This window comes from Lissotriton helveticus, chromosome 5_1, assembly GCF_964261635.1.
Source record: "Lissotriton helveticus chromosome 5_1, aLisHel1.1, whole genome shotgun sequence".
NCBI lineage: Eukaryota > Metazoa > Chordata > Amphibia > Caudata > Salamandridae > Lissotriton > Lissotriton helveticus.
In genome coordinates, this window is record NC_136065.1 from 1,058,075,254 (window position 1) to 1,058,101,779 (window position 26,526).

Genomic DNA, 26,526 nt, shown 5'->3' on the forward strand with positions numbered 1-26,526 from the left:
ATTGAACAGCATATTGCACTCAGCGGATCTGTATGTCGGCCATTCTGGCTTGTCATTTGCAGTAATATGTGAACAAAGGTGTTTAACCATAATCGGGAAATACTACTGGTTAAAGCCGTGCAGCCACATCACTCCAGATCTGAAGGCACTCAACTGTCTCCCTTATGAGGCACGAATTCACATGAAAATTGCTTGCATGATCCACAAAGCCCTACACTTCAATACACCGAAGTACCAAGCTGACAAACTGGAACTGTCCATTGGTGGCAGATCTAGAAGCACCAGCACCTTACTGTTGAAACCTCAAAAAGTTAGAAAAAAGAAAACCTACAACTGAGCCTTCTCCGGATTGGCCCCTAGAATCTGGAAATCCCTGCCCCCTGAAATCAGACAAATCCCTTCAATCACTTCATTAAAAAAAGTAATCAAACTGCTTTTAATGAACAAATCTCTAATCTGAACCCACAAACTCATTCTCTATATACTGATCTGACGCTGTTATCCAACCAGGACTTGCACGCCATCTGAGTACTGGTTTATAACTCACTGTCCCACTGCTGATTTACAACGGACATTGTCAGCGTTTATGATTCTTGGTCATCTATTTTCTACTAGTTGAACTCTCTGTAAAGCGCTCTGATACCCTTCTAGGGTAAAGTCACACTAAATAAGTCTTGTGTAATGGCTCCAATGTTTTCTTCTGGAAGTCTGGGAGGCAGTACCAGTGTTTTCTGAATGTCCATTACACTCTAATGTAGCAGTACCTTTGCACTCTAGTAATAAAGGTGTGATTCTGTGTTTATTGGCACACCTGTTCCAAATAACTTGTTATTGGACTGCAAGGTAGAAACTGTGGTTTACTGCAACAGATGAACTGCAAATTAAATTGAAAAAGGAAAATAAACTTGAGATTGCACTTTTCAGATAATCTATGCTCACAGTGATCCCATTCAGTTGTTAAGAACAAGTGATGCATCCTTTAGTAAACCATGTGTTTTGTGTATATATATATATATATATATATATATATATATATATATATATATATATATATATATATATATATATATATATGTGTGTGTATGTATGTATATGCGTTGTTTTTGGTCTTTGAGATCTAACATGTCTGTTTTTCATTCTTGTTATTTCAAAGGAAATTAGGTAATTTTCTTCTTATTTCCAACAAATTGTATTTTATTTATTTTGAACAGGTGAACCTGGAGTACCTTGAAGCCAAGCTGCAATCTCTAGATGGAGAAGAACTAATGAAGATAAAAGATAACATTAACAGTCTGTTCCAACACTGCATCCAGGCTTTGGGAGAGGAGCACCAGATCACAGTGGTGAATGCGTTACAGGTACCGTTTGGCATCACGTTCCTGCTTCTCTTACAGGTCAAGGACTGAATACTTTGCGACTTGTATTTCTACAAGAAGTATCCAGTCCAGATCAAGATAGGTACTTTCTGACAAATTTAAACTGAGACTTCTGCCACCATTGTGAGGCACTGTAGTAGATAAGGGTGACCAAGCACTTTGTTCAGTACCATATTTGCCATAGGCTTTCTGCCCACATATAATTAATTTCCCTTAGTAGCAGATGACTGGTTGACAACAGGTGCAGTTGTATGGGTATTGTTCAGTGACAAAAGTTTGTGACCCTGGATTTAACCAGCTTTCAAACCGAACCTTTGCTAAGCAAAATGATACGTGGTGCCATGGGTAATTCATTCTTCAGGATGACTGTATGGTGTCTGCCTATATTGAAGTCAACCAAACCATTGCTAAATAAGTTCTTTAATTTGGTGTTTGGTTACGGAGTAGAATTGACTGGATGTCTAACCAATGATTCACCTTCCGCTGCTCTCTAGCATGGGATAGCACCACTCCCACCATGACACTTTTATCGAATACTGAAGCCATTGTCCTGAGGATGGTGGACTTTGATCCTTCTCTGGCTCTAAAGAGGAGGACATACCCTTCTCTCTTGGTCTGTCTGTCTCTCTCTCGCCTCCCAAAAAAAGCAGGAGTACAGAAGAAAGAATTGGAATATGAGCAAATACTGCATTTCATTCTGGGTACCTTTCATGAGTGTCATGCAATCTACACTTTCAGAAGTCTCGAGTACTTGAAAGTTGTCAGGATTGGTTTTCTCATGGGTAACCGCAGATTTCTCACCTTCGAACATTTCCCAATGCACCAGACTATATCCAGAGATGTTTTTGTAGCAGTGCACTCTCGTGCTGCTAGGTGTCATCGTACAGCTCTGTGTGTGCTCTATACCGCCCTGTAAGGGACAGAGCGGAGCCATATATAGGCATCACTCATGCACCCTGATGTCAGTTCCTTTCTTTCTGCGCCTTCTGGGATGGATCTGAAGTTCTGCTGCTGAAATTGTCGGTCACCCAAAGGTGATTTAAGATTCAGAGTTGAAACTATTTCGCCGAATACAAGAAGATGATGTGACTTTCATCTAGATCCTGTTCCCATTCTAAGTCACAGCCTTGGAGACTGTACTGGACACTGGGACTTTCTCTGCTCAAAGACCTCTGGTAAGTCCAGGTCCCAAAGGCAAGCATAAAAGAAGCGACTCCCAATTCCAAGCAGAAGGCGCAAATGCATTAACATTTAAGTTGCTCTTCTTAGAGGTTGCCAGCCACTGAGCCAATTCTTCAGCTCAACAGAATGTGCTTCGAATTCCCCTGGCCGTCGTGGCCCCCACAGATTGAGGTCTTCAAGTAGGTCTTTTTCTCAGATAGTGAGTTTGCTTCTGGCTTCCTCTAGCATGCCTTTAAGCACCAAGAAACCTGAAGAGCCTTCAGTCAGGTTGGAGCCAGCTGGTCCCTCCCAGGCGCTGTCTGTCTCCTTGGATCCCATACTGGACCCTTATCGATTCCTGTACACACTTACAACCCTAGCCTTACAATCTACTCTAGTTCCCACCACTTTGCTGCTGGCGCCCACTCTGCCAGTGCTGAATGATGATCCAGCGCCGACACCCATGTCGGACCCTGAGGCAACATCGACCCATGCTCGACTGATGCCATCTATGAAATTACAAAAGTGCAACCAATTGTCATGCAGCCAGACTTTAACCCTTTGCCTTTGCTCCTTCAAAGCTAGCCGCTAGAACCTCAGTAATCTTTTTGTTTCTGACTCTGACCCTGTTCCAAACCAGGGTGCACCTGGAAATGCTGATGGCCCACTCACCTCAGCTGTACATATTCCCTGAAAGATTGAAATTCGATTAAAAAAAATCTTGATTTTTTTCCACTTTACCTTTTGGGACCTTTCTTGTTGGGGGTGATGGAGCCACAGAATAGTGAAACATTTGTTGTTATCTATTGAGTTTCTCTCCATTTTTGGTTTCTAAACTTTGGTCAGTGTGCAAAAAGAAGCCATTCTGCAAAGTCCTCTCTGAGTCTCCCATAGTATAATGGGTAACCTCAAATTCAAAGTCCTACAAATAGCCCCTAATAATAAACTCAGATTCATGCGAACATTCCAAAAATGCATGGCTTTCGTTCATAACCATATTTAATTCTTAGATTTTACCGTATTAATTTATGTGTGGTTGCTACACAATGAAAAATCATTATACGATGCAACTCAGTTGATTGTTCTGAGTACCACATTTTTGGATAACCAAAGAACACTATGTATCCCTGCAGCTGGAAACGTCAGGCTGATGTAACTGCCATTAATAATAATAATAATAATAATAAAACCATTTTTAAAGCGCCTGGTTACACCCAAGACGGTGTGTCCCCGCGCTAAGAGATGCTATACTCCCTAAAGAGGCCGAAACCGGGCCTCGCTAAAATCCTAGGCTACAACAGGCACTTATTTACTCGGGAAAAGGTACATTTTTAGTTTTTGTCTGAATCTTATTTCGGAGGGCTCCATCCGAAGATTCAGGGGGAGGCTGTTCCAATGTTTACTCGCTAAAAAGCGGAAGGAGCTACCTCCCATCCTGGTCTTGCGAACACGAGGGAGTTGGAATAACATCACTCCGGCAGATCTGAGATTACGAATGGGGCGATGGATGGTAAGAAGGTTTTGCAGATAGCCTGGGCCTTTTCCCTGGGCAATGCGATGGACAACACAGAGTGCCTTAAACTTAATGCGCTCCACAATGGGGAGCCAATGAAGTTTGCACAGTGCCGTCTTTCCAGATGCCCTGCGCGGAAGATTAAGTACCAGGCGGGCGGCGGCATTTTGGACACACTGTAGTTGATGAATGCCTTTTTTGCTCAGGCCTAGGAGAAGGGCATTGCCATAGTCCAGATGAGGTGTAACTAGGGCGTGAATAAGTTTCTTCCTGGCACCAATGGGGAGCAGGTCAAGGACTTTGCGGAGAGTTTTCAATATCCCAAAGCACTTTCCCGTGATTTTACTAATTTGTTGCTTGAAGGAAAGCTCTGCATCTATCATGATTCCTACATTTCTAACGACCTCCGCTGGGCGGGGAATTGCCCCTAATTCCGTCGGCCACCAGTCCTGCGACCAAGCGGAAGGGGACTTACCAACCACCAACAGCTCAGTTTTGTCGCCGTTAAGGCGTAGGCAGTTGCTATTCATCCACTCTGCCACAGACCGCATGCAGTTGGAGAAGTTAGTGGCTTCCTCTGCCTGATTGTTGGCAAGTCTAATTACTAGTTGGGTATCGTCGGCATATGTGACGATATCCACACCATAGGCTTCCACAATATGTGCCAGAGGCTCCATATAAATATTGAACAGCGTAGGGCTCAAACTTGAGCCCTGTGGAACACCATGTCTCTACTTGTGGAGGGATGACTTGTATGGGGGGCAATGCACCTGAAAACTCCTGTTTTCTAAAAAAGATTTTATCCATTCCAGGGCTGAACCTTCTATTCCCATGTCGGAGAGGCGAGACAGCAGCGTCGAGTGCAGCACGGTGTCAAATGCTGCACTAAGATCTAATAACACCATCGCTGCTGTCTGCCCCTCGTCAACAAGTTGTCTCAGACATTCTGTGGAAAAGAGAGCCGCAGATTCGGTTGAATATCCTGCTCTAAACCCTGACTGGGTTGAATGGAGGCAAGAGTTCTCTTCCACGAATTTCATAAGTTGCTTATTCACTACCTTCTCCACAACTTTCCCACAGAAGGGGAGGAGAGAGATAGGGCGGAGATTTTGTAGTTGGGAGATATGAATGTTCGCTTTCTTTTTCAGGGGTATAACCTGTGCTGTTTTCCAAGCGTCCGGCACATGGCACTCCTGAAAAGAAAGAGCGATTAGATGTTCAATCTGCTCAATCATGCCATCAAGAGCTCCCATACAGCGGTTGGGAGAGATTACATCAAGAGGGGATCCGGAGTGGATTCCCTTCATAATGGAGAGCAGGTCTAACCTCTCAGGAACGAAGAAGCTTGTCAGATGGGGCTTGGTAGTAGGAACATTTCTCACTACCGAATGTTGTACAGATGTGCTATCTGTAAAAGTGGCATGTATTAAATCCACTTTTTTTACAAAACTGCCATTGGGGCAAAACAATGCAGGTAAACATTGTCTATATTTTCCTACTTACTTTTGTTAGATTTTTATTTTCAACAATTAGATTTTATGGGAAGATAATGAGTGATCTACACCAATAACCGCTTGCTTAATTTAAAATTTTTACCTACAGAATTGCACAGGTTTTTAGGTTCATCTACGGGATTCACACCTCTTTCCCCGACATACTCCAAGTAGGTAGAAATCGCAAAATAGGAAATGTTTGCCACCACTTAACAAAACTGCAAAAAGCAGTGGAGAAACAAACTATATTTTTTCACAACTCTTCCTGTTTCTGAAAGCTGAAGAGTGTGATCCTAGCATATCAATCATTTTGTAAATGTCATTTTCAAAAAATGACATTTTTTATTTAGCTATATTGTGAGTGTTTTCGCAGTTCCCTCCATGGTAATCGACAAACTCCCTGTATCTGTAGAATATCCAACATGTCGAGGTAAAAGGACACTAATTTGACCTGAATATGTGGAAAAACGTTATGCAGGCTTAAGCCAAAACTGTGCCAAACATCAAAAAATGGCTCAGTATGGACGGTTAGCCTGAGTTCTTAATGCCTATTGCTTATGTTTACAAAATAACATGTGGACTTGCAAAGCCCAGACTTATTTGCTTTGACAATGCTTGTTTTTATTGAGTTACTTGAATCTTGATTTAAGGAATGCAGAAAATGTAATATTTTCCAGCAGATGACTATTACCATAAATTAACACTGATTGAATTAAATTAAATTGAATTAAAACACAGGCACGCCTTCAAGGGGAATTCTGTTGCACAGATAGGGGGTTTCTGATTTCTCCTGATGTTAATAGACAGCCGAGGTCCAACACATAAAGAAACACAGTACAGTTGTTACAAACATTGTGTTTGAAACATTACGTAAGGTTTACATGTGTGTTTTCTTTTTATTGAAATGTGCTTCACAACCTTTCCAAGTAGTTAGTTTGTTTTCAGTGGTTCAGGATGCTTTATACAAAGTCACTGTGTCTCCAGGCTCTAAATAAATTAGTTTCCACATGTAGAAGTTCATTACATTCCTTTGGAGATCAAATCAATTCAGCATGTGGCCTGCTTTGCAGCAAATTCTTCAAATCTATTATTTGTAGTGGTTATTTTTTAAGCTTTTCTGGAATATATACTTTTCTGTTTTTCTGTATAAAATTCACAAGCATATTTCTAGGCTAGGATGGGTTTTGATGTATATTTACCTAGGCATGAGAAATACAACTCCCACCAGTGTCGTATCCTAGGCCCTCATATGCCAAGTAATTCACAGAACAGCCTCCCCTGGGACTAGTCCCTGGTCATGCTAGTCAAACATGGCCACAAAAACCAAGGAAACGTCAGATATTTTTTGTTGTTGTTAAAAGAAACACAGGGAAGGGATACGCCTCTTGCACTATGACTACTCTTATGCACATTTGTAGCTTTCCTTTGCCAAAAAGAGCAACAAGTGCTCAGGAGACCTGAGGTGAACAATATGTTGGTCGAAAGATTACTCACTGCCAGCATTACCATGCGTGAGATTTGATTAAAGCAAAATCTCTTAAATGTCAAATACTGTGCCCAGTCAACCATTCTAAGAATATAGCCTAGCCCCTAGTACTTGCTGAAAAATCTTTGTCCTTGGAGGCCATGGCTTCCATGATAATTGTGCCCCAAAGGAAAACTTGTCAGTGCCTGCTTCTTGTATCACACACTTGACCCATTGGATCAGAGTTAAAGGAACAAATGGGATCAAACATTTTTAAGGGAAATAATATGTAGACACTTATGGTCTGTACGCACCACTGTTATGGAACACTACTTCACCCAAAAGCTCCTAATTACACAAATCTTCATCAGGTCTGGGAAAGCCAGATAAACGATAGATCTGATGCCTGTCTTAATCCTTCTAAAAGCCTAAAAAAATGCCCCTTTGAGGATAATTATCTGCGCCCTTATCCAAAGCCTTAACATCTCTTACTCTCTTGCCATAATTTAGCCCCCAATGCCTGTTATCTGCATGTTTCCTTACGTGCTTTAACTTGCTGAAATCCTTCAGAAGTCCAAAATTGAAGGGCTCTTCTACTCTACTTACCCACTGGTATCCTGCTGTGTGGTGGTGGATGATCTGAAATCAATCGGTGTGATTTGACCTCCTGGGCTAGGTGTGACAGAGGTCAACACTTTATTGTTCTCTGTGAAACCAGATTGTTGTCACCCTCTAGACATTAGTGTGCCCGAAGTTTCCACGGTGAGTCACATCTCTTTCTTGTACTCACAGCCCAGGACTCATGGATGAAGAAAGTAGTATATTGCCAAAGCCCTGGTATGGTCTTATCTCCTCCCAGATTTCTCTAGGCCACCAATTCTAGAATCCCTTCTTCCACAAGAGAGTGGTAATTTTGTGCCAGACTCTGAAGAAGACCTGAAATCTGGGGGACTGGTTCTGGAAGATTGCAGGAAAGTATCAAATCTGCTGGAAATTACACTTGCAGTGCCCACATTCGAGTGATCAATACCACCACAGTCATTTTCTGTGTGATCTGCGCAATCATTTGAGGGACCGTCACAATTTGGGTAGGTAATAAGCTTACTTATTTCTAGGGGCCCTTATCCGTAGTAAGTTGTCCATCGATTTGGCGAGAGGATCCAGACACCAGCTGAATATTCTGGCAGGTGATTTTGGCAGGATGTGGAGAGATCTCGGACAGGAGAGCTTGTCTTAGACCCTTTGGATCTGTGCATCACCACATGCAGTGCTTCTGTTGTCACCTCACAACTGATTTTGCTAATATTTAGGGCTTAAATACACAAATCCTGCCCTCTACGTTTCCCCCTTCTCTTATGCATTCATTCCAAAGCGAGGCCTTTTCTTATTGCCTGCCTGTGTCTTCATGAATGGTCCCCACCGTACCGTTAGATGTATACCAGAATTGTATTTGTTATGCATCAGTCTGTATTTATTCGTTCTTACTTATTACACTAAACATTCATGGCTCCATTCAAAACGTTTGCATAATAAACCAGTCACTAACCAAAATGTTTAAGAGGCACCAATTATCTGGATTGATAAATATGAATAGTTGATGGAAGTTTGTCACCTGGGACCTGTAACTGTCAGCCTCCAAAACATGTTTTCTTTCCGCAAACCTGCACAGCACTTTTTCTGGTCCCATCTGTCTCATTACAGGTGGGTTTAGAGCATCAGAAAGTTATAAAAAACAAAGGAAAACATTCCCATGCTGAATTTGGAAAAAATGCCCACATCCCTAGTTTCAAAAGAAGCATATTTTAGCTGAGTTTAACACTACCTGAAGGGGGATAGATTATATATTCAACTTATTAGGATGTGGTGTTATGCTTTTTAAATGATATAGCCTCTGTCCAGATGGAATTCACACATCGTCAGAAATGCTTCCATTTTAACGAAACTTAAGGATTTGAGAAGCTAAAATACCAGGTAATTAAATATATAAAATCCCCTTACTTCTTTCGCGAAGTAGCCATTGCACACAGTTGCTGGAAAACCTTATTCCATGCTATCCAGTCTTGCTTCATACCCCCGCTAACTCATTAATTTGTCATTTAATGAAATCAATACTTTTCTACATTGTGTCCACTTAAGGGGAAGTAAAATCTGAAAATCCACTCATCAGCTGTCCCTTAATCCATTACCCTCATGGTACTGCTATGTGTTAATATTTCTGAAATCACAATAACTGAGCTCTCCTTGCGAATTTTTCTACCCAAATCTAGTTTGTGCTGACAGTGGTGTTCACACAAAAGTCTTGTTGAACCATGTAACTTTGGCCTCTGTTTGTGATAGTGAACACCCCTTTAAAACACGTATTTTAAAAGCTAATTTATTTCACATTTCCAGGAAATTGCCTGCATTTAACTAAACCATATTGATTTAGCTTAGTCATATCACTGGACTTCCCTTTGTGGGTAAAATTAAATGTGGCTTTAGCTGTTATAACGTCACAAAGACTGACAATCTTATTGAGACCTACTGATATAAGGAATATTTATCTTAGGTGTGATGTTAGGTTTCTTTGGCTTTGATACTGGGGACAATGAGGAACTCCTGCCCATGTGCCTTGGTTAAATGTATATCTCAACAAGGAAGACACTCCACACAAACACACTTCCTTTCACAAAACCGCTTCAGGATTTCCACGTTAGGCATAGGAGCAAATTGTTTTAGAGACGTGGACTACGATTCCTATTCTCTTTAAACCATGAACAAGTCCTCGAGTGACCAGCGACACAGGAAGAAACCCTTCTTGAAAATATTAAGAGTTTGAAAATGTAAGGACAGACGCTGGATCAGATCTTTAAAAACAAAAATGAGTATGTGATCTTTGTTATGATACATCTGTTACAGTATGTTATTATTTTGTATCTATAAGTGTCAGATGATTATAGTGTACATGCTATTGCAACTTCTGTTTTTGATGCTACTGTCTGGCATATATGTTCCACCAGATGATTATTGAATGTATAATTATTTTGTTATTTGAGCTGTCTGATACTGTGGTCCAGACCCCTCTAGAAGTAAACCCAAAATCACCAGGGAAAGTTAACAAAAAAAATCATTGTCTGCAATCATTCAGATAGATTTTTCAAGAAGAGATCCTGAAAAGCACCTTGCATTTTTTTTTATTCGCTGCCCATTACATTTATATGTAATTGGGTACTTTTCTGCCACCACAAGTTTTGATTCCATGACATATCACATAAAACTACCTAATGAAACGTGGATGACTCAAGTATTACAGAAAGTTTACTTATCCCAGAACTATTATTCATAATTCTATTCTAAGCACACTATATTCCTGGCTTACATACTTGTTGTAAATGAATCTAGGACTCTAGTGTAATTTTTCCAGTTTCATGCCCTTATATAGGTATAGATTGTTCGATCCTTTATATAGGCATAGAAATCATTACCATATTTAGACTGAGCCTATGCAGCCCAAATACAGCATGGCTACTTCCACTAAAGTCCAAGAATCAACAACGATTTCTTAGAGAAACCCACCATCAGCAGCTAGGGACTTCCCCTTGCCTGAATACTAATTTATCTAGGAAATCATGGACTTTTCGAAGAACTGAGTCTTTGATGATGTTATTAAGTACAATCACACGTCAAACTCAGCACCTTCAAAGTATAAATATGCCTAGATTTGCCCAGACAAACACACAGTGGTTTGGAGCAGATCGACTTACTACTTGCCCGACGTCCTACAGCAGCAAGTGCTGAAGGAAGCCGACCCTCAAGCTGATGCCCTGAGAGACGCTGTTTTTTCTCCTGCCGAGAAATCCAGCTCCAGTGTTTCCAGGCTACCCTTGAGGGTTGCTGGGAAATCGAGTCCTGAGAGAGAGATACAAGACCTCTTTCATTCTAAAACCAAGGTACGGAGCTGATTAGACCCTTAGAGAATTCTTGGATAGATTCTTGGCAGAGAAATACTAAACTTAAGCTACTCCTCACTTACTTCTTCCCTTGTACTAGACTTAGGTTAGGTACACAGGGGTAGGCGTATTTTAGAAGCACCAGTTGAGTACTTTTAGTCATTATTTTATCACTGTATGTATTTTATATGTTTTAGGCAATTTATGGCTTAGAAACCATATCATGCTTTTACAGTACTACTTTATAATACTTTTCGTATTATATGCCTTGTACTTTATAACCAGTATTACGATTGTAGCAGTACATTTCTTATGCTTGAGAAAGAACACTGTTCAATAAATACTCTTTATTGAAAACGCCTGTCTCTCTATTTTCTCAGCACATCTGGTGAAACGAAGCATGCACGATTGACTGAGTAAAATAGCTATCTATTGTTTCCGCGACTCTAGAGATTGATTTCTTATTCTTGGGAAACAAAGTTGTCATGTTTATGCAGTTGTCAGAAACTAATTCCTTCTTGTGAATTCAAGAAAGTTTCTAGTGACCTCTGAGCTACCTGGCACTCACAATTAAGTTTAATATATTCGGTAGAGACCTAGTCGACCTCAGTCCTAAGACTAAACTACAGGATATATTATTCCAATGTGCAGAGCCTATTGGGAATATATGGAACTACAATACATGGTGCCCAACGTTTGGTAAGGCGATAATTTAATGCTAGATACTAGAGTAACTCAGTTGTGCTTTTCACACAGACCCCTTTCTCCCGTAAAAACTCCAATAGACGTCTGGAGTGGGTGAAAGGATAATATCCGCCAAAACTGAGTAGGACGAAAATCCTATGTATTAGTTTTTGGTTTATTCAACGTTGAAGGATACAGTGTTCCAAAATATTGTGCACCTAATCTTTGTTTCCTTGAAACTTGCTCTGCAAATTCTGAATCGACGAAATGTCGGATACTGACGAAGAATTAGGAAGAGCTGCAGCAGCAGCACAAGCAGATTTAGATGACAGAAATAGGCTACAGAATGACCCAGATGTTATAAACAACCCAGTAAATGTAAGGAAAACTATAACTTACAAACTGATAAATAATTGCGTATTTTCGAGAGGTGGTAAAGTAATCTTTGTTATAGAGGCACATGAATATCGACAGACAGAGGTATTCTATTCATAGATTCACTTTCCTCCAGCAGATGGAGGAACACATGAGTTTCACTACTACAAAGTAGAGGAACCTCCAACGGAATACGTTCCTTACGAGGACGTTGAAATTCCATTAACTTACCAAGAGCATCATCTCTGGTTTAAAGGCGTCCTACAACATCAAAATCACATTACCAGGCTCGGTCCACTAGGTAGACCAGGAGCTACATGGCCGGTACTAGCCAGCAATACACCACATCCTGACATTGAAAAAATGACAGGTCAAGAACTGTTAGCTCAGCTAAAACAGTTAATTAAAATACATAGACAATTGGTTCAATATGTCATGCGGACCTTAACAGTCCAACCCACTGTAAGGATTCTACAACACACCCCTCACCAGGGAAACACAAACAAAATCATACCACAGACTATACAATCAGTCATTGGTAAAATGCCTGCCAAAAGGGAACAAATTCCGTTTTGGTTAGCACAAAAAATTACTCAAATTGAGGCAGTATTCCCTGATAGTACACCTCATGAGAAACACAGAATTCTGACAATCTATTTACCAATGGGGATAGCACCACATGTGGAGGACTGTGACACTTGGGGTACAGTCTTTGCTTCTACACAAAAACACATGATGTCCCGTCTATGGCGGTAATACCAGACGTTCTGAGACAGATTCAAAATTAATACGGTCCAGAACCGGCCTTGAACCTAGGTATGAAATTACTGAAAGATTTCAAACAGGTCTCGGCTATACTATTAGCCAACATCAAAGGTGAAGCAGCATCCGTGGCAATCCGCCAGAAGTTAAAAGAAACAGATATAACAGACCAACCATAAGGAGCTTGCAAGAATTATTGAAAAATCATATGAAGAACTAGGTAGAGATAGTTTGGATGGAAAACCGTTAAAACCCCAACTAACTGAAAATCCTGAAAACGTTTTTATTAAAAATAATCTCACTACTCCTAAAAAGAAGTGGGAAAACACTAAGCAAACACTTCCTAAAGAGAAGCATTCGCAGTCCAGAGGTAGGTCTCCCCAACGGGAGCTCTCTGAAACAAGGTATAACCTTAGAAATAGGGATACTTTAAGAAAACCTGATAGATATCAAGATACTGATACATGTTCTTCTCGTACCTTTCAGACTTCCTCGCAGAAATCCGAGAGAAGAGATCGATCAGAACAAAAAGAGGAACGTGTGAAGTCCGAAGAAAAACCGCACGTTCCAAAAAATAAGAAAACTCAATTCACCAAAAAGAAGGTAGCAAGCGTAAAAATCAGACATGCCAAGGATCTTGAGGACACAACTCAAGAACGGGGAGTGGGCCCAAACAATGCTAGACAGCGCAACAGAAGTGACCATAGCTCGCAAGATCCTGATGGATCATCTGGAGACAGTGGACTTAAAGGAATGCATTCAAGTTGAAACTACCGACACCAGGGTTAGTGTAACACACACGTTATATGAAATAACACTCTGAATGAAGTGGGACATAACTAGGAAAATAAAAGCTCTCTTTTGGGATAAGCTTTCCAAGGGTTATGACATTCTTGTAGCTGAATGAGACTGGCCACCTGAATTTGTCAGGGAGTGCCCACATGGCGAAGAGATAATTATGCCAGCCTTCTCAAATCATATTCCTAATCATAAAAAATACATCTATGCCAGAAAATGGGCTGTGGCCCAGGCTCCAGCATTATAAAAAACATGTGGGATGGGATGGGGACTCTCCTCACCATAAAATCCAGTCAAAAAATCAACCTACTGTACAGAGGCAGTGTCCAGTTAAGCAAGAAGCTAAAAAACAAGTCAGGGAGATTTTAAATCAACTTGAATACCAAAGGGTGATTGAAACATGCACCTCGTCAGTGAACAATCCTTTGTTTCCTGTCTCAAAACCAGACAATTCATATCGTCTAGTTTTGGATTACAGACATTTAAACTCCTGTTGCAAAACATTTGCAGTACAAAATGCACACAGTGCAGCACTTATGAATAACATCGTGCGTAAAAAATCTTAAAACCACATTAGATATTTCAAATGGGTTTTTCTGTCAAAACATTGCACCTGAAAGCAGGCAATTGACCGCTTTCTCAATAATGGGGACATAGCGACAATTTTGCTGTCTCCCCCAGGGATTCAAGAATAGTCCAGGGTTATTTTCAACCTGAGTAACAGAGTTACTACAAATGTACGATGATGAGGCATTATCTTATGTCGATGACATCTATCTTACAGACGATGATTTGGACGTGCACTTGAAAAGAGTGAACACCATAATACTTGGGTTCGCTTCTGAAGGGTACAAATTCAATTTTAAGAAATCACGAATTGCCCACCACAGTGTCCTATTCTTAGGATACAAACTTTCAAGTGAAGGCAAAAGCCTGGCAGCAAACTTTCTAGAGAAATGTGGACTGCTCCAGCCTCCAAAGACGCGGAAGAACTTACAGTCAATTCTAGGTTTCCTGAATTTCGGAAGAACTTATGTCCTAAATTACGCAGAAAGGGTTAAACCTCTCTACGAACTAATCAAACCTGATTTCAAACCAAATAATTGGACTCAAACACACACAGAAATTTTGCGTTCAGTGCAAACAGACAAGTTCGCAAAAACAAAATTAGAAACATGCGATAATACGCGCAATCTTGTGATCCGAATCATCCCAGGAAGATGCGGATTCACATACCTGACTTTTAATGAAGGTGAAAAGGTACCAATAGCATACAAATCACACTTGTACACACAAGCTGAAATAAAATTCACTTCTACAGAATAAATTCTGACAGCGACTCAAACTGCAGTAGCAAAAGAGAGAGCCCTCGCACAATGTAAACGCATAATGATCATTACACCTGTACCTGCCTTAGAGGCAGTGACAAAAGCAAGCATTCCCAATGCTAAGGCTTTACATCCGAGATGGATACAATGGGTTAACTCTCTTGCTGCAGCAGACTTCGAATACGTTTTGACCCCTTCTTAAAGAATTCCTACAATACGAATGTCCTCTGCTGACCGAGATTCTGCCTCTAGAACATTACGGATGTATAATCTATACAGACGGATCAGCGCAGCCCGCAGTTGGGGGTAAACAAGCCTATAGTGCTGCATGCGCGATTGTTCAAGGTCGCTGGCGCGAAGGTAAATTTAGACCTATGGTCACTAAAACTCAATCACTCCTAGACTGTACAGCTCAGCGAGCTGAACTACAGGCTTTCAAGATGGCGCTTGAAAATACCGATCGGGAATTCCCCACACTAATAGTGTGCGATTCGTATTTCTGCGTCGAATCTTACAACGAGCATTTGCAGAACTGGGTTCGAAACAGTTTCAGAAATACAAAAGGTGGCACAATTAAGCATAAAACGCTTTGGGAATAAGTAGTTCTTTTGCAAAAAGAACTACAAAAGACTCGCGTGATTCATACACTGAGTCATCAGCGTGATGGCGTTCACGTTGCAGGTAATTCATTGGCCGATGAAGCCGCGAAGGCAGCTGTGCGAACGGCTTCCGTAGCTACAATCACTCACTCGAAAAGAGTAATAGATGGTGAAACGTTACTAGCAGTAAAAATCTCAATGGAAGGCAGCTGGAGGTGCTTTGGTTAACGAAGCACATATGGGAGAGGGTCTGAGACATCAAGGGATCTTAAAATCTCTAATAGAATTAGAAAAGATGTACTGGTGGCCGGGAATGAGCGATGATTTGTACAATTTCGCAATTTATTGCCCTAACTGCAACAGAGATCGCAGCAGCGGTAGCCACCAGATACCTGACTACAGTATAGCCAGCCCAGTTCAGAAACCATTGCTAGACAGCATTAGACTATCTAAACGCAAATATCATAATGGAAGGATGCGGTCCCACAACTACTAGGACAAGATTTATTTGGATGTGGCCCCAGCGCTCGGCTGGCGCCAGAACTGTTATAAAGGATTTGCGTGTCTTTATCGGCACATATGCAATCAGCACGCTACATTCTGACCAGGGTCCTGCGTTTAGGTCTCGAGCTTACAAGGAGGTCATGGCTAGCTTGGGACTTGCATTGCGGTTTTCGAGTCCCTTCCATCCTGAGGGTAATGCGGTAGTGGAAAGAAAAAACCGTGACATAAAGCAATCCATAACAGCTAAGGTATTAAGTTCGGGTGATGGGTGGGTCAAACATCTAATAAGTGTCCAACGTAGTCTTAACAATCTGCCAAGAAGTTCTCTGGATGGAATCACTCCATATGAATTACTATTTGGTACTAGAATGATAATCGAAGACCTCGATTGTCAAACTTCAGTGGTGGAACAAAAACCCTTTGATGTCAAAGATCGTTTGTCTGTTTTACAGGACTTAAATGAAACAAGAAGAAGTCTGAGTAACACGGTACAGAAGCTAACAACCACTGAAGAAAAACCACCTGTCCCAGCAAGACCTGTCTGGATTCCAAAGATTGGGGATCTAGTCAGGGAAATATTTAAGAAGGAATTTGGGCCTTCTTACAGAAAAGCAGTACCTGTCTTACGGATGTATGACGTTACAACGCAGGCTATTACAACGCCTGCCTTTACAACGCGGTTTTTACATCGCATACCATTACAACGCATAGCGCTTTGGGGTGCTGGATAGTGAATAGTTTAATTTACTATTCCAACTCCAGTCCCCGTGGACACTAGGGAAGGTTATTGGATAGTAAATTAACCTATTCCCTATCCTAGAGCGCCCCCCAGCGCAATGCGTTGTAATGGTTTGCGTTGTAATGACTGCGTTGTAATGGTAGTGCGTTGTAAAAGTTTCGTTGTAAATGATGTTTACCCTGTCTTGGTAATCCAAGGAACAAGATCAGTAGTACTACCGCCCCTTGCTGGTAAAAGGGAGAACAGAGTTGTATCCATCGACCTGGTCAAACCACAACATATGGCCCATAATAAGTAGTAGGCCCAGTGGACTCCCAAGATGTAGCAGACAACCAAATCTTGCTACAATCCAAGAGGTACAAACTGAAAGACTTAACACCTTTGATAAACCTGCAGTAAGAAAAGAAGGACTATGCAACAAATCCATGGAACTTGTGCCTCTGGATACCCAAATAACAGTACGTCAAGGAACACCTGTCTACAATGATGTAGCCTCTGACTATACAAATATGAGAAAGGAAGAAGCAACTCCAAAGATTAATAACAATCCTGATGCAATTCCAACAATTGACATAACTGCCTCTGGCTACTTCATCAACTTTGATACCTTCTCTGAGGATCCCAGTGAACCTAAAGAAACGCCAGCAAATAAAACTTTCAAAGAAAAAAATAACAGAACTCTTTCATCAACTTGGAAAAACATATCTGGTTTCACCATGGATTGAATTTTGGATTATGTTAGGTGTACTTTTCCTCCTGCTCTGGCTCATACTGGTGTTAAGTTTGGGAAGGATGATAGATGGATAGATGGAAAATACAGTACAATGGACACAGCAAGTAAGAAAATCAACTTGCTCCTGAAACCTCACAAATCATCTCATCGTGAAAGAAGAGACCTGTCATCAGTAAACATCACAGCCATTCCTATACCTGGTGGTATAGCATGGGACAGAACTGATTATGACATCTATGGCCCGGTGGAGCTGCTGAGGATTCCACACCAGTTTAAGGTTTCTTTAAGTGACTTTGTCTCACCCAGCACATTTTCAGATGATTGGGACTTTGAAACTGTTAATAACTTGAAGACAGATTTAGAAATGTCAGCTAAATTTACAGAACAGGAATACCTAGAAGGTTCATCAGATTATGAACAAATGTATTGTTTTAATCATTATAGTCACCATTATTTGCATACATCTGCAAGCCTGAGGAATGTTTTTACTTACAATCAATGGGAACATTGTCCAATGCCACCAAAAAGTAGCTCGAAAACATTTTATGAAAAGTTTCCGTACTTCACGCGGTTTAATGTTACAAATCCAGAAATGTTTTATTTAAAAATATATAAATAAGACAGGAATGAAAACAATATTGACCAATACTAAACAAATTTATTCTGCAAACCTTTATGCTCAGCTGTCTACATTAGGTTTTGACTTTTGGAAAGACAACATTGAGACAAAAACTGTCTGGGGCACGAATGACTGGCAGGTGCAAGGTTTAGAAGTCCTGTTCAGAGCCTGCATTATACCAGAACAAATAATGTTTTTAAATGACACTGTTCAACAAACGTCTTGTCTTGGCCTGGCTAAGTTAAAAGATCTAAACAAACATTTTGTACCTAAGCCCACTTCTGACAGTGATGATACTACAGAAGAGGAAGTAGACGTACCATATACTTTAAAAAACCCAGAACTAATCCTGATTGGAAAAAATGGTTAATCTGGCCCTCAGACACGAATAACTGTCAAGATAGATTCCTGAACAAAACACAAGGGTTCACAGTGAATAGGCCAGAAAAAAGATATTCCCAGAGACAACATCCAGGGAAAGTCACTACTTACAGTGTAGGAAAGCTATGCCTTGAGTGGCTATAAAAATCTACACTTCCAGAAATCAAACAACACTTATCTTTACTTAAAGAAGGAAATGATTTGCGAGATTTCTTAATGGGGCCTCGCAAACCACGTCAAAAACGTTTCATATACGCTGGTATATACGCTGCGTACAACGAAGCTTGGAAAATAACGCAAATAGAAACTGCAGAAAGAATACGAGAAATTGATCGTATTCATTTAGAGAAAGCTCTCTGTAGTGGACAATGGGTTAACAACTATGTCCTCCAAAATTTATTCTTTGGACAGAATCGTATCATCTGCAATTGACGTAATAGAGCAAGACTTGCTAATGTTACAACATGGCCAGTCTCAATTACATTCTATAATGCTGCTAGGCTGGACGTTGCAAAATCTTCGTTCAGGCTACGTGCCATGGCGTTTAATCAATACCACGTCGTTGTTTACTGTGTTTAACCTTACAGATAAACAAATCTCTTTGGCACAAAAAGGAGCAGACTATACGGTGCTAAGCATTGAAAAACTGGAAAGATTACCATTGACAGTTTCTGAGAAGCCTGTCATTGAATGGATAATACATGGCACCATCACGATACTAGTGACGATTTTCCAATTTCAGTATTGTCTACAGCATATACCAGCGGGCCTGTATGAAAGGTTGGGTAAAGAATACATTAAGTCGACCTGGACTTTACCATACACACACAGATGTTGGAATGGGGGAAAGGAGGTATTCCTTAGTGGTAAAAATTGTAAGAACTCACTAAGTGGTACACTTTTGTGCCAAAGTATTAATATACACGGAGCCTGCAAAGGTTCTGCAAATAACCTCTCTTGCCACCTGCACGGTACACCCTCCACAGTGATAGAACCCATTTTCAGGCAGCTATCCAATGGCAGTTACCTTATGCTCAACGACCACAGCTGTTGTGGCATGTTGCCAGGAAAAGCGTATCTAGTCAGTGTCTCGTCCATGGTCACTTGTTGTATGCAAGTATTGTATCCAACGCACAAGACAGACAGGGGGACGGCATTATGGCCTTCACTGAATGTCTCTTCTATACAAATTGATACTTGAAGCAGAATGAAAGTCATTCTTTTACAAACAAATGTGCCACTGACCTCGTCTAGAGAAACGTATGATCTGCAAGTTGCAAGGACTTCTGCAGAGATACATGCATTATTTTCAACAAACTGCCCAGTACATTTCGCAGACATGTTGAGTCAAGTCTTAAATATGTCTGATACCAGTGGCATCGCACATGTATTTTTTTTTCGGGCCTGTTAACAGCATTTACAGCAGTCCTCAGCATTTTCCAAATTTCGTGCACTCTGTGTTCTGCGGCCTGCCTCTCATCTTGAGACTCGTAGCAGGAATTCTGTTTTTATTTCTTCTGCTCCGATATGGCAATTCTGGTCACCAGCGACAACCATGCTACCATGGAACAATGCCTCCTTGCCATGAGGTATTGTGAGAGAATTTCACCGATTCTTGGCTTGGCTCGTTTAAGAGATCTGAACACAACCTGGTTTCTCTCGTTCAGACCAATCTTGCAAGATTGCATCTTACCTGTTCTACGATGCCTGCTTTTCGGACAGGAATGACTGTTGGACATTTGTCTTACACTTCCATCAGAACTGCCATCGGATTTTGACGCTTTGCTAGGTCCAGTAACGACTCCTGCATCGTGTTGCCCCCAACGGCTGCCTATTCTGATGACGGCATTCATTGAGGTCTCACCAGCAAGTCTAACTGAGGGTGAGATACGAGACACTACAGGCATACAGGTACCACCTACTGCGGACATTGCTAATGGATCAAACGCTGACGGCGATGATCCACACTTCAGCACTTTTGATCTGCTAACTGAAGTGGTTCCACTTTCACCTACTATGGTAGACGGTTTCTTTGCCAGCCGAGACGATCTGATGTTTTCTCCTGACACCGAGAATAACTTTTGACTAATTCAAACAGGGTTCACTGAACTCTGAAATTCGGCCTTCATTTTTCAAAACAAACCATCTACCAATTTGAACTTTTTCCAAAATAGAACTTTTGGCACAGAGTAATCTGCTTAAAGTAGAACTATTCCTAGAGAACAAGATTTCCTTTTTATAGCCCATAAATAACAATATTTGGCCTAAATCATCAGAACAAAAACGGTTTAGATATTATGCTTTGGGATGGTCTTGAAAATAAAAAAAATGTTTCCCTTTCTGTAAACTTCAGAGACGTTTCATGAAAGTAATTTCGTATTTTACAAATGATAAAATGTATACTATGCTTTATGTCTATAGAGAAATGTTTGTTCTATACTTGTTACATTTAAACAAGCCTTTTCAAATGCAATTTGTATATTGTATTTTGGGTGAGATTGTAAACACTAGCTTTAGATATGTCAGTGCTTCTACGTTTAGTTGTATTGAACTTAAAATCGTGGAGTGAGTGTTGTAAATGTATCTAGGAATCTAGTGTAATTTTTCCCAATTCATGCCCTTATATAGGTATAGATTGTTCGATCCTTATAGAGGCATAGAAATTATTACCATATTTAGACTGAGCCTATGCAGCCCAAATACGGCATGGCTACTTCCACTAAATTCCAAGAATCAACAATGATTTCTTAGAGAAACCCGCCTTCAGCAGCTAGGGACTTCCCCTTGCCTGAATACTAATTTATCTAGGAAATCATGGACTTTTCGAAGAACTGAGTCTTTGATGATGTTAATAAGTCCAATCACACGTCAAACTCTGCACCTTCAAAGTATAAATATGCCTAGGTTTGCTCAGACAAACACACATTGGTTTGGAGCAGATCGACTTACTACTTGCCCGGCGCCCTGCAGCAGCAAGTGCCGAAGGAAGCCCACCCTCCAGCTGACGCACTGAGAGACGCTGTTTTTTCTCCTGCCGAGAAATCCAGCTCCAGTGTTTCCAGGCTACCCTTGCGGGTTGCTGGGAAATAGAGTCCTGAGAGAGAGATACAAGACCTCCTTCATTCTAAAACCAAGGTACGGAGCTGATTAGACCCGTAGAGAATTCTTGGATAGATTCTTGGCTGAGAAATACTAAACTTAAGCTACTCCTCACTTACTTCTTCCCTTGTACCAGACTTGGGTTAGGTACACCGGGGTAGGCGTATTTTAGATGCACCAGTTGAGTACTTTTAGTCATTATTTTATCACTGTATGTATTTTATATGTTTTAGGCAATTTATGGCTTAGAAACCATATCATGATTTTACAGTACTACTTTATAATACTTTTCGTATTATATGCCTTGTACTTTATAACCAGTATTACGATTGTAGCAGTATATTTCTTTTGCTTGAGAAAGAAGACTGTTTAATAAATACTCTTTATTGAAAACGCCCGTCTCACGATTTTCTCAGCGCCTCTGGTGAAACGAAGCATGCACGATTGACTAAGTTAAATAGCTATCTATTGTTTCCGCGACTCTATTGATTGATTTCTTATTCTTGGGAAACAAAGTTGTCCTGTTTATTCGGTTGTCAGAAACTAATCCCTTCTTGTGAATTCGAGAAAGTTTCTAGTGAACTCTGAGCTAGCTGGCACTCACAATTAAGTTTAATATATTCGGTAGAGACCTAGTCAACCTCATTCCTACGTCTAAACAACAGGATATATTATTCAAATGCGCATAGCCTATTGGGAATATAGGAACTACACTACATACTCATTTCATCTAGCTCCTGCAAACTGCGATTTAGGCACAGGAAAGATATTCATATGAATAATGGACCAACGAGCAACTACACCTTCGGCACTATTTAATTGGAGAGTGGTTTTCTGACACTATATCATGGTCTTATGGCCTCTCAGATTCTCAGACCATATCTGCCTGAGCAAGGATCTTCTCATTGCGCTCTAAAATACCTTATAAGGTAAGAGAGCTTCAGCATAATTCCCTCTCTATCCTTCTTTAGAAGGTTATAGGGATTTCGCCCTATTACCAATATTTCTCAATGTTTATTAAATCTTATTGTACAATTTCTTAGTGAAAGGGCAGTAGATGTTCGAGAAGTTCATGAGTAATAGAAAGACCAAACCGTTGTTTGTTGCTCTCGCACAGTCTTACGTGGGTAACTCAATTTCAAAGTCTGGTATAGTCAGGTGGATTGTAAAATGCATCCACCATTTTTATGTTAAAGCTACCCGTAAATTACCCTCTAAGCCAATGGCACGTTCTACTCCTAAAAATAAATACAAGAGAAACTATGGCCTTCCTCAGCAATATCTCTTTAAAACATATATCTGCAATGCTGATACTTATTCTACTATCCACACATTAAAAACAAAAATTGTGTGTGAACATACATGCATGTCAAGAGTCTTAAAAACACTATTTCACATGTCTTCCAGTTCTGCTTGCAGATCACCATTTTCAGGCAGAGGCGCGGTTTTCCATTTTTTGCAAAGCGTATGATCTACAGCTAAACAAGTTCAAATGGAAACAGTTACTTGTCAGTAACAATTAATGTTCCGGTTATATTGCTGGTGATTCACTTGCACCCCTTCTCATATGTGAGCACATGCAACATGTGTGCCACTTGACATACTCTTTCTAATAGTTACAGTATTACAGTTCACAGACATCATAATGCTTTACGTATTCACTCCTATGTCTACCCATGGTGAAAACCACTCTGAGTCCATGTCCTATTGCATGGTGGACTTCAGGGTGAGACGCCACAGTTGCCTCAAACCAGACTCCTTCTTCAAAGAAAAACAACACATAACGTTCTGAGTCCGGCACAAGGTAGTAAGAGTGTGCAAAGCAGGTGAATCCGTAGTACTACAACCTTTAAACTGATTGTTACAGGTAATAAACTGTTTCATTATCCAACGTTCAAATTATTTATAGAATCACAGGCTAATGACCACCCTTCCTGTCTTAAGCTCATTCTAATTTATTTCGTTTTATAATTGTGCTGTAAAATGAGTGGGGTGCTTCTGGGGTGTTGATGTTCATGGTGCTGGAAGCCGATGGTCTTCTGTTTGGGTACTTCTCCTTGAGGCTGTTTGGTTACTAGAATGACATTATTTGTAGACCTCTAACCCTTGTAACGGGATAGTGTAATTTGAAGGTTACTGTGGGACTCAGTTTGACAGTGAACAGCGATTCAAGCATGTGAATCTGAATGATATCGATCTGGGAGAAGTGTAGCTACAGGAAAGTTGCTTGTTTCATAGTTGGATTACACACTTGCCCTGATGATGCTCTGCTGTTGAGAATATTCCCCCACCCATCGTCTAGCGCCCCCACCCTAACCAAAATTTGAATGACATCACTAGTTGGAGGACAAACAACTGGCTATGTCTGAAAGATGGAGCCAATATTAGTAGCCAAAGGGCTCACATCTTTCTTTTTGGAGCCAAATATCCTTCTAATATGCTATCATGAAACCTAGAAGTTGTCATCTGATCTCTTCAAAACCTTTGGGTGTTGTTCAACCAATGCCTTGTCTTGGAAATCCAAACAAATGGAATTGCGTGCACTACCTGCTTCTGATGAGACTCTTATGTCATAGCCTCTCATTAAAGAATATATATATTTTTTAATAGAATAGCCATCATCAAAAGCTGCTAGAGTTCCTTTTGCAAGCTAGTGAAACATATCTCTCACACCGAATACTAAAGAAACTGCATGTTCGTCGAGGATTTCCAAGAGTCTTATTCAAGAGCCTAACCACAGTCCACGTGGTCATGTGTGGCAGCACCGCTCCCCTATGAAAAGGGAGATCTCCTCCTACAAATAAAAGCCTTGCCTCCATCCATAAAGCATTCATTGGTTGCTGCCTTCCTCTTTGTTATGGATACAACCCACTCCATTGGATACAAATTATTGTCCATAATACAGACCCAGTAAATGGGACAAGACCAGTGAGATTCAACAGGCAGAGTAAAATGTTTACCCTAAGGAAGAAAGGGAAAAAGTCCATACTGCTTGTGTCTTTAAGGCACTTCTCTTCAACCAATGATCAGTCACACGCCACTCTGAGAAGTCTCCAAGTTTGAGCATCCTACAGAAGCTTTCCATTTTTAATAATCAGCTTCCTTGTATCTAACAATTTGAATTCACATTTTGTACGTATTTCGTTTGTACATTTGAAAAAGCTACATCAAAGAAGTCGTTGAGCTGGTTGGACTATATTTTAGTTTGCCTATTCACTGTTTAAATTAATAATACAGCTCTCCTAAGTGGTATAAATTAGGCGTAGGTTCTCATACAAATCGCCAAAAGCTGAACTGTATGTTTCTAATTGTACTTTTCACTTTAGTCTAGAAATAATGTGTTGAAATGAACCAGCCAGAAATTCTAGTGCCTACCTTCCTTGTGTGCATGCTCTCTGGTTTTCAATCTGCGCATGTTCATATCTAACGGGCTAAACTGATATGTAAAACCCTATAACGAATAGTGTAATAACCATTAATTAGTTCATGTTGTTTTCATCAGACCTTGTGTGCCCTAATCCGAGGAGTCCATCAGAAAAATAAGTCTACTTCCGGCTTTGACATCATCAATATGCTGATGGGATTTGATAAGGCAGAGCAACGCATGAAGGTGAGTTTAACAGTGAAAGATAAGTTCCCTAATGTTAAAAATTTAGGCTGATCGGTTTAAGGTAATGTGTGCCCACGATGGGTTATATTAACCCTTTCAATGCTGGGGTGTTTGGACACCACTGAGGAGCAGTTTTTTTCCTTCCAAAAATCGGCAATAGATTGTTCAACCACTTTGGTCTCTTTGTGCAGGCACGCAAATTATATGTTCTAAGGTTTTGGAACACTCGGGGTATGTTTTATGTCAAACCCTGCCTTAGTATTTCATTGCAGGCCGAAGATTTGATGAAAAATATCGAAATGTTGTCATTTTTGTTTAAAAAAAACAAAAAATGTGCTAATATTTTGCTGCATTTCTCAAATTGATAAACATTAATTCCTGAACGCTAAGCAAGGAATAATTGCCCTGAATGTCTGTATTTTGGCAATACAAATTTTTGTGTGTATTTCTATAAAATGTAGTTTGTACCTGAGAGTATAATCTATATATTTAACTAATTCTGCGTGACTGAGGATTCTATGAGGGCAAGCTAAACCTCCTGTGTCCCTACTGGCTGGCCAATAGAACACATAACGTTTGTCTGATTTTTAATTTTTTTCCTAAACATGGTAATTCCCTCAAGTCTCCCTGTTGTCACTAGTGATGTCACACACATATAAATGAGTCGACCTGGAAGTGAGTACCAGGTTGCCTCATTCTTAAGTTTGTGTGTATCTCGAAAGCCACTAGCATACTTCTTCAGCCCCACTGTCAGGCCAAGAAGGACTTTGCCACCTCTTGGCGAGCCGAGGAGGGGTTTGCCGGTCCAAAAATAAAAAATAAATAAATAAATTAAAACAGTCAGATGCTGGTCACATGGCGGCCTCTTTCCATTACTGACTTTACACACATCATAAGGTCGTTGGTGGACACATTGCAGGAAAAGGGTTAACTGTCATGGGACTGGGTCAGAAAACTGTACTTCTAATTGTCATACTGTAATTTGTGTGCATGTGTTTTCACTAAAAGTCACTTGTTCTCTCTCTCTGGTTAGCTACAAACTTCAACTCACCACTGCATTCCTTGAAATATTCCATGTGTCTATAATAAGCAAATATAGGAGTAGATGTTAGCACAAGTTCGTACACAGTGAATATTTCTTATGTTCACATTCTTCAGTTATTCCCTGTTCTCCTACTGGAAATCTTTAATAGGCAATATTTAACAGGAATGAAAACAGACACTCGTATAACGTTGTGCAAACTATCCAGCTTATTATATGACCATAAAGGGAGTCTTAGAGGTAGAACGCATTTAACCATCACTTCCCTGGAGACTTCTATAGCTGAGATATACTTATGCACTTTGAGTGAAAGTAG

The 26,526-nt window shown here is 40.4% G+C and overlaps 1 protein-coding gene across 1 annotated transcript in view; it reads left to right on the plus strand.

Annotated features, from left to right (window-relative positions):
* ARMH3 (armadillo like helical domain containing 3) overlaps nt 1-26,526 on the plus strand; it is a 693,715-nt gene that overhangs the window by 103,155 nt on the left and 564,034 nt on the right. The window contains exons 4-5 of the mRNA XM_078643614.1: nt 1,212-1,358; nt 25,061-25,168. Of these exons, the coding sequence (XP_078499740.1) occupies nt 1,212-1,358; nt 25,061-25,168 (255 nt within the window). The remainder of the gene's footprint in view (nt 1-1,211; nt 1,359-25,060; nt 25,169-26,526) is intronic.